This window comes from Tachypleus tridentatus, chromosome 1 (assembly GCF_004210375.1).
Source record: "Tachypleus tridentatus isolate NWPU-2018 chromosome 1, ASM421037v1, whole genome shotgun sequence".
Lineage (NCBI taxonomy): Eukaryota > Metazoa > Arthropoda > Merostomata > Xiphosura > Limulidae > Tachypleus > Tachypleus tridentatus.
The window spans coordinates 151120271-151129906 of NC_134825.1; the positions used below are offsets into that span (position 1 = coordinate 151120271).

A 9636-nucleotide genomic window follows, 5' to 3' on the forward strand; every position below is an offset into this window, starting at 1 on the left:
TCCTATAGCAAAGCCACATTGGGCTATCTGCTAAGCCCACCGAGGGGAATCGAACCCCTGATTTCAGCATTGTAAATCCGTAGACAAACCCTGTACTAGCGGGGGGGCTGATTTTATTTGAAAAAGCTTGTTGTTGCATTGCTCACTCCAAGTGGATTGCCAGCTGGCATGGAGCCGAGCCTTGAATACAAGACCATAGTCCATGTACGGAATAGGCACAGTGGTGATAGTGTCGGAGCAGATAGATTTAGCTGCTGTGTCTGCAAGTTCGTTCCCTCGAATACCAACATGGCCTGGTATCCAGAAAAACTGGATAGAAGTGGCAGTTAATGAGAAATGGACCAGTCTGTTTTGAATATTAGCGAGAACAGGGTGTGAGCCAACATGTAGCAATTCCAGGGCCAGTATAGAACTAAGCGAGTCAGTATAAATAGTGCAGTTGGAGTACTGCTTAGCTTCAATATGATCCAGGGCAAGAGATAAAACAAACAGTTCAGCAGTGAACACAGAAGCTGTAGAGGGGATTCTGCGCAACCACCGAACCACAGCAAAGCCCACTAAATTACCTGATTTGGAACCATCTGTATAAATGGGAATGGAATGATCGTTTGAAAGATGTTCATTAAATAAATGACGGTACTTCCAATCTGGAGTATCTGCCTTTTTCAGATGACTGAAAGAAAGGTCACATTTGGGGGCTGTAATAAGCCATGGTGGGATGGGCTGACCTGTGGAATCTGCAATGTCATCCAAGGACAGACCCAATTCATCCAATTGCACCTGGATGCAAAGGCCAAATGGAGCAATGGCAGGTTGTCTGTTCTGAAAAAGTACAGCCCACTGAGGAAGGAAAACACATTCCCAGGTGGGATGCTTTGGTAAGGAACAAAGTTTCGAAGAATATAGTAAAGATAGTTGCAAACGGCGAAGGTGCAGAGAAGGTTCATGAGATTCAATGTACAAACTTTGAACTGGAGAAGTGCGGAAAGCCCCAGTGCAGAGTCGAAGTCCTGGGTGATGAATGGGGTCCAGCATCTTTAAGGCCGAGGTTCTGGCAGAGCCATAGACCATTGATCCATAGTCAAGTTTTGATCGAATAAGAGCACGATATACCTTTAACATAGAACATCGATCTGCTCCCCAACTGGTAGTAGAGAGGAAACGGAGGATGTTCAGTGCTCTTGTGCATTTGACCCGTAGCTGCTTTAAGTGTGGTATAAAGGTTAGCTTACAGTCAAAGATAAGCCCCAAGAACTTGGTCTCAGGGACCACTGGCAGTGAAACTTCACCGATATGAAGTTCAGGATCAGGGTGAATACCCTGTTGGCAGTAAAAGTGCATGCAAACGGTTTTAGAGAGAGAGAAATTAAAGCCGTTCGCCTTAGTCCACTTCAGTACACGATTGAGGGCAGTTCGTAGTTGCCGCTCAATATATCTCATGTTCAACAACTGACATGAGATGTGAAAGTCGTCAACATACAGCCCATTCGCAACAGTGAGAAGGAGTTGTTCAGTGATGGCATTTATCTTTATACTAAAAAGTGTGACACTCAAAACACAGCCCTGAGGGACTCCAAGTTCCTGTACAAAAGAACGGGAAAGTGTCGAACCCACACGAACTTGGAAGCTCCTGTCCATTAAAAATTTTTTAATAAACATGGGTAAATGGCCACGTAACCCATATGTATGGAGGTCTCGCAAAACGTCATACCTCCATGTTATGTCATAAGCCTTCTCAATGTCAAAGAATATTGATACAAGATGTTGGCATTTGAGAAAGGCTTCTCTGATTGACGTTTCAAGTCGAATTAGGTGGTCTGTGGTGGAGTGCTGTCGTCGAAACCCACACTGGGTGTGCGAGAGGAGGTTGTTTGATTCGAGGAACCAAACAAGACGAGCATTAACCATCCTTTCTAAGGTCTTACAGAGACAGCTTGTCAAAGCAATTGGATGGTAGTTTGAAGGAATCTTGGGATCTTTCCCTGGCTTAGAGAAAGGTAAAATAATAGCCTGGCACCAGGCATCAGGAAAAACATTCTCCTGCCAGATCCAGTTAAAGACAATTAGAAGGACATCAAGAGAACCAGGAGACAGATGGTGCAGCATATCATAGTGTACATCATCAGGTCCAACAGATGTACTGCCAGACCAATGAAGGGCCATTTTCAGTTCCACCAGTGTAAAGGGACAATTATAGTCAAAGAGACAGTCAGTTCGAAAGGAAAGAGGTGAACGCTCTGCCCTAGTCTTGATGGCCAAGAAGGTGGAGGAACAAGCAGAAGTGCTAGATACCTGGCAAAAGCTATCACCTAGAGTATCAGCGATGCTCGGACATCAGCCACCTTCTGACCATCAGAGAGTAAGATCGAGAGAGGGACAGAATTCTAGTGCCCACTGACCTTTGAATCCTGTCCCACATGACCTTGGAACTGGTGATAGAAGATATGCTAGTTGTGAACTTAATCCAAGATTCCTTCTGGCTCTGATGTCTTACCCACCTAGCATGTGCACAGGCCCGTTGGAATGTGACACGGTTCGAAAGGGTGGGATATCTACAAAAAGTATACCAGGCCTGTTTTTGAGCCTTCCGTGCTAAGTGGCAAGCAGGATTCCACCACAGACGAGGATATCGTGGAAAACGTGTTGAGGTTTTAGGAATACACTGAGCAGCTGCTTGTATAATACAGCCAGTTACTGCTGCCACACAGTCGTCTAATGATGGCTGATTCACGATGGCAGGATCAAGTTCTGCGAGAGCAGTGAAAGTGGACCAGTTTGCCTGATCCAGCTTCCACCAGGACACGCTGGTAGTGTGGCATCGACCGCGGCCAGTCTCTCTCAAAAGTAAAGGAAAATGATCACTGCCTAGTGGATTATTGTCAACCCTCCATGAAAAATGGGAGAATAATGAAGGGGAGCAAACTGAGAGATCAATAGCGGTAAAGGACTGACTAGGTGCATGAAAATAAGTGGAAGAACCAGTATTGAAAAGAGAAAGATTGTGATCAGAGAGCATATGCTCTACAGAGCAACCCCTCCCATCAATAACAGCACTTCCCCAGAGGGGTTGATGTCCATTAAAGTCCCCCCAGGAGTAGAAAGGGAGACGGCAACTGTTCAACGAGAGCATCAAGGTCTGATTGATCATATGTCTCACTAGGGGACAGGTAGAGAGAATAAACAGTGATGGTATGACCCAAGGAAACACGGATGGCTACGGCCTCCAAGGGTGTGTTGAGTGACAAAGACAGGGTGGGCAGATGCTGATCAACCAATAGTGCCACCCCTCCATGTACTCATCCATCACACAGCCTGTCATTTCTGTACAGAGAATACTGCCGAATGGTGACTGTATCAGCAGGTTTTAGAAATGTTTCTTGGAAGGAAAGACATACAGGATGGTAGGAAGCAATCAGTGTTTTGATATCATCCAGATTAGAACGTAAACCTCGACAGTTCCATTGTATCAAGATGGCCATTTTTAATGACGGGTAGATGAAGTAGCTGGAGAACCCTTCTGTTCACGACCACGTCTTTTTTCCTTACTGTCCTTAGTTGGAAGAGGTCTATCAACCTCCATGGATCCTGCCCTGGGTCGATTGGGCAGGTCTTTGTTACTGGAAGGGGATTCCAGTGACTGAGAATGTGAACGAATGATTGTTTTGCCTCTTGGGGTGGGAGAAAAAGATGTATCAGAAGAAATGCCTGTATTTGAAACTGAAGGATGTGGATCTTGAGGTTTGTTGGAATGTATGGGAGGAACAGAGATGGGTGTGGAAGTCGATTCACCAACATTTTAACCATGGAGATCAAAAGGCTTTTCATTTGTTTTGAAAACGATTCTCTTGGAAGCACAGACAGATCTGTCTGCACTCCCACTGTAGTTGTGGAATGAAGAGCAGCAGCATATGTCCGAGATGGAGTGGCGGGCAGCAATTTCCGTGTCTCAGGATAACTAATGTTATGAGTCGTTTTCAAACGCTGCACCTCTTTTTCCTCCAACCATTTTGGACAAGAACAAAAGTAGGAAGGGTGAGAACCATTGCAGTTGACGCAATGTGGTTCCCTGTCACACTCGTAGGCATCATGGTCCTTGCCACCACAACGAGCACATGTCAGGAAACCACGGCATGATGTCTTTGAGTGGCCGAATCTCTGACATTGGAAACATCAGAGAGGGTTCGGAATGTACGGCCGTACCCTGCAAATTAGATAACCTGCCTTGATGGTAGCAGGTGCACGTGATGATTTAAATGTCAAAACGAGGGTATTTGTTGGCAGTGTAACTCCATCTTTGCAAGTGGAGATGCGCCTCACTGCAGAAACTCCTTGAGTGGAGAGACCAGCGAGAATCTCTGACTCGGGGACGTTCTTCAAATCCCTCTCAACAATAACTTCTCATGATGAATTCAAGGTAGCATGAGGAGTAACCTCAATAAGTATATCCCCAATTGCTGTTGAATTCAAGAGGAGTTCACTGTGGTGGGTTGTGGATGTTTCAAGTAATATGTCTCCAGATCGAAGCTTCTTTACTGTCTTTGGAGAGCCAGCAAGACCCTCTAGTCCCTTCTGAATAAAAAAGGGGGACAATTCCCCTAAAGGATTTTCTGAAAGAGAATGTAATATGAGAAAATGAGGTACGTGTGTTACAGATGTTGAAGATTGCTGCTCAGAGTCTTCAAGACGTGGTCGCTTATCTATTGACTGTTTTTTCCCTAATTTATTGAAATTTTTTGAAGGAGGATCCATAGGAAAAATGAAAAATTTCGGTATCCACTGGCCCCACTCACCATGGAGCCCTACGAGGGGATGCACTACAATGTCACACAAGGACAATGCAGCAACGCCAGGGTTTCGTGAGCACTATACCCAAATACCAGCATCAGGCACAATGTCCACAACACCCATTGAGAACTTCCAACACTGGTACTTGGTTGACTCTAGCCCAAGTGGACCAGCCAATTGACCCAAGGGGGGCCACCCAAAGGCTGCCTGTCTACAGGAATTCAAGGCCAAAGTGGTGTGTTAGGGTTGGACCCCTCAACCACCAGGATCCTCTTCTCCCCTTCACGGGTCACCACGCACGGCAAACACGTGGGTGGATGTTTAGATCCCAGAGAAGGTATCCAGACAGAACAGAACCTTCCCTGGGAGGTCCCCTCACCATGTACAGGAATCCACACCGAGGGGTATTCAGTTCTATTGAATGCCGGAACAAAACATATTATAAATTCACTTCAGCAAGCCAACTTCTTCATCTTAGTGCAACTATTTTTAATACAGTTTCATTATACTTGTAGGCATGGAAACAGGGACCATACTCAAAGAACTCTAAAATATTCCTGGTAAAAACTTTAGTGAGCAGGCAGTGAGGCAGTAGCAAGTGAGAAAAGCTGAATGGTTGTCAAATTTGTAAAAATGAATGTAGTAGTGAGAAATGTTCACGAACCATGAAAGTTCCATGGTGATCAGACATTTCAATGTTTAGAAATTTTCTATCATACAGGCACATGTCATTTATCACACAGATTTTCAATCATATGTAAAACTTGTTGCAAATATCTGACACAACATATTCCCATTAAAAAAGCAATATTACAATTATATTCTTCCAAAATGAAGGATACATCAAATCAATAGTTGTTGCATTATATACATGTTGGGTCTTTTGACTTCTTCGTGATGATTTGGGGGTTTTTACTTTCTTATTCAATTCCTATAGAGAAAAAAAAAACAACTTTCTTTAAAAATTATTATTTTACATATTAAGGTTTATATTAAACATAAATATGAAAGAACAGGATGAAACAATCACCAAGTTATTTTATATTTTTATTTGCAGAGGATAACAATTAAAGCTAACATTCTTCATCAGATCATACAACTTGGTTTAATTTTTTACATAGTATTTTTATCCATAATCTACAATAAATAACTTTTTAAAAATAATAACACATCCATTTAGACATACCATTAGTTTTCTGTATTAAGAATCACATTTGAATGTGCAAGTAGATCTACTATTAATTAATTCTGTATTCTTATTTATCATTTATAGTTAGATGTTTATGCTGGTAGAACGTATCAATTGGAAATTATACAATATAAGTGTATATTATACAATATAAGTGTATATTATGTACAATATAAGTGTATATTATGTACAATATAAGTGTATATTATACCTCTCTCTCGAGTTGGTTTAATAAGTCAACAGTAACTTCACTATCAATATTTTTGGTTGTAGCAAAAGCAACCCAATTTGACACCATCTGCACTGCATCTAACTGATACACAAAGCACAACTCTTTCACTGGAAAAAACAAAAAGAAATAGTCAAAAATAAGACTAAATTCTTATAATTAATGTGTAGACAGTGTACTGCATAGCCATTAAGATTTTGTTTTAATTTTCAAACATAATCCACTATTAAATTTTCCAATCAGACATTTATCAAACTTTAACCTGCTCAGTACCATAGACGTGATAACTTGTCCAAGTCGATTGGTAACACAATGCCACAGATGAGTTAATTTGTTCTCAATAATATTTAATTTCAACGCTATATGTTAGCACCATACATGCATTTGACCTACTTACAATTTTTTTCACTTTCGATCCAAAATGGTGTCACAAAAAGTTACAAAATGAAAAAGCATTAGAGTTGTATTGTAGCAGCTGAAATACTTGGCAGTCAACAGGTTAAGGCAGCAACTGCTACATGGAAACTATAATTCTACAAATAACATAAAATTGATACGTGAAGGTCATATGCTCAATAGTTTATTCTAATATCATTTTTGCATTATTTACATGGCCAAGTATTACTAGTAGTAAAAATTATAAATAATGCATTGAATTGCACTGATTTCTTCAGTATATAGTAAAACATTAGTTACAGAAGTACAATACTCATCTTCACCATACTAAAGGAAATACTCTGTTGGTAAAACTTAAAAACTTTAATATCAATGAACATGGTATAATTGATAGCTCAACCAATCAAATACCAATGTACCCATCCATTAGATTTTCATGCAACCTAGACTGTGTGTGTGTTCATACGTGATAACTATTTCACATGATGGTGCCCATGCCATGTTAATATGGTGAAAATTGTAACCATACATATTATGCTCTGTTTATTAATAATAACCAAGCTCTTAAGTGAAAAAGAACTTAATCTGTTTGATTAAATTTAAAGTTATTTGTCAAGTTAGGACTAACTACAGACAAGATAAACCACCAAAACTAATCACTGTTTTTTTTGCCAGCATTTTAAAAGAGGTCAAAGATCAGATATCCATGATAACATGAAACCCACTTGAAGTAAAAATGTATTCATAAGACAGCTAGTATGGGTATTAAAACTTTAAATAAAATGAAGTACAGAACAATGTTTAAACCTTCTTAAGTCATCTTCATGTTAACAAAGAGGATGTAAAACCCTCTATTTCATTTTTGGTAGGTCAATTAATAGCCACTAAGCATGTGCCTAATGACTTAAGAACTGCTAATGGTAGTCCTATTAATAAGTGAAATGACAACAATTAACCTTGGAATTATAGACCAGTTAGTCTTACATCTGAGATGAAAAAATTTCTCGAGTCTGGTAAATAAAACTTTGAAAAAACATTCAGTGAGATATGATATCATAAAAGAAATCAGCATGGATTCACTAAAGAGTCCCTTACTAATCTTTTAGCTTCTTACAAGGATGTTAAATGAATGTGTATCTGAATGGTGTAGACTTGGTGTATTTAGGTTTTCAATAAGCTTATAACACAGTCCTACAGAAAATATTATTTAATACGTTTACACTGGTGAGAGTTCAGTAAAATATAGTAATTATATCGCTACCTGATGAAAGAAAGCAAAAAGTTGCTATTAAAATAGTCCAACTAAACTGAATCCATGTTACTTGTGGAAAGCCTGAGATGTCAGTGTTTGAGTCTTTGCATTTTCTAATGCTTGTGAATGATATTGACAGGAGCATCAGTAGTAAATTACTAAAGTTTGGAGATAACATTAAATCTTGACACTTCAGATTGTACTGAGGTACTTCAGAAAGACTTGGATCAGTTGGTTAGTTGGACATACATTTCGAAAAAAAACTTATTTTAGTAAGTAAAAATTATGAATTGGGATTATCATAATTTTAATCCCACATTTAATACAGATAAGAATCCCCTCAGCAGTGTGACTTACGAAAAGTATATTGAAAGAATGGTCTACGAGTGACTCAAACCATCAAAGCAGTGCTCTGTTGCTAGTTACAAAACTAAATAGTTTTTCAAGGATTTGTTTCTAAATACTGATTTCAACTCAAAAAAGGTAATTAACTTTTTATATAAATCAACAGTTAGGTTTCACCTTGAAAAGTGTGTACAGTTTGTCCTATTTAAAAAAGGATAAACATACAGACTCAACAGAAAAAATTCAGATGAGTACGAATAGTAACAGTATGATACCAATGATAGAAGGGGTATACAAGATGGTTAGGTTAAGATGTTTTAACTATATTTTCTCTTCAGAAATGTGGGGTCAGAAGTAATATTATTGAACTGATAAAATTATCCAAATGATTAACAGAATCAAAGCTACTTATTTCTTTATGTCCTGGAGACAAATCCATGACTTGGAAAAAGAAAGGTTAAGCTTTAGTTTTATTTTGTTAAATGAGGTGATTGACTTCTGAAATGGATTGCCATTGGCAGTAATAGAGGGTAGTCCTTTACCACAGTTTAAAAGTGAAACTGAAAATTTTCTTAAAAATAAATGGTAGGTTTAAAGTTTTTAAGGTTTACAAAGATGGAGGAGCAGACTGGTCGTCTAAACACCAAAACAATATAAAATGAACAATGAAATGGAATTATTTTACACTAAATGAATGTAACAATATGGAAATAGAAGTTTCACAGAATCGTAATGCAAAGAAATTGCTTTTCATAAGTGATGGTGCAAAATACTGAACATAAAAAAATTATTTTAATTGGTTCAAATAAATGATATTCTGCTTGGTTCAATATTTAGCATTCCAAGAACATAACACATTGCTTTATTCAGTGAGAGATAGTTACATCACCTAATTACGTGTTTTACTAATACATTTTAAGGATGTTCAAAAATGTTTAAATTAAATATCTACATCAATTACATTGTGTTGCATTTCGGTGTTTAGTATATTCCAGTGTGCAGGAAATAAAGGACCACATTATCCTTCATGTTAAATTACATAGTGATAACTTGTGTACAATAGTAATATCTTCTGAGGAAAAATGCATACATGTACAAATTAAATAATTCCTAACCCTGGACCTTCATCGTATTCTAAAAATATTAATTGAGTAGTTTACACTTTAACTTACTTTTTGATAAAACACTTTCGTCAGTTACACTACAGCTAAATTCTTCTAGTTCCTTAAGTATTGTTTCTTCTGAAACTTCACACGGCATTTTTTCAGGTTTAAATCAGTAAATTAAAGGGGGATAAAAGAAATTTCAATATTTATACGACCACATAAAAGTTTAAATTTAAAGTAAATACGAAACTGAACTTAAAATAAGTTAAATGTTAAACATTAGAAAACACTATTTTCTCTATCATTACTAAAAAATCCCGCGAAAAGTGACATA

The 9636-nt window shown here is 38.3% G+C and overlaps 1 protein-coding gene across 2 annotated transcripts in view; it reads right to left on the reverse strand.

The window, feature by feature from the left end:
• Nucleotides 1–9636, reverse strand: part of PolA2 (DNA polymerase alpha subunit B) — a 51846-nt gene extending 42210 nt beyond the window's left edge. Inside the window, exons 1-3 of one of the 2 annotated variants that reach the window (XM_076458619.1) lie at nt 9369–9636; nt 6186–6313; nt 5628–5716 (exon numbers count right to left, since the gene is read on the reverse strand). In XM_076458619.1, coding sequence (XP_076314734.1) covers nt 5628–5716; nt 6186–6313; nt 9369–9456 — 305 coding nt within the window. In that variant the 5' untranslated portion in view covers nt 9457–9636. The remainder of the gene's footprint in view (nt 1–5627; nt 5717–6185; nt 6314–9368) is intronic. The other variant, XM_076458615.1, reaches the window with a different exon arrangement.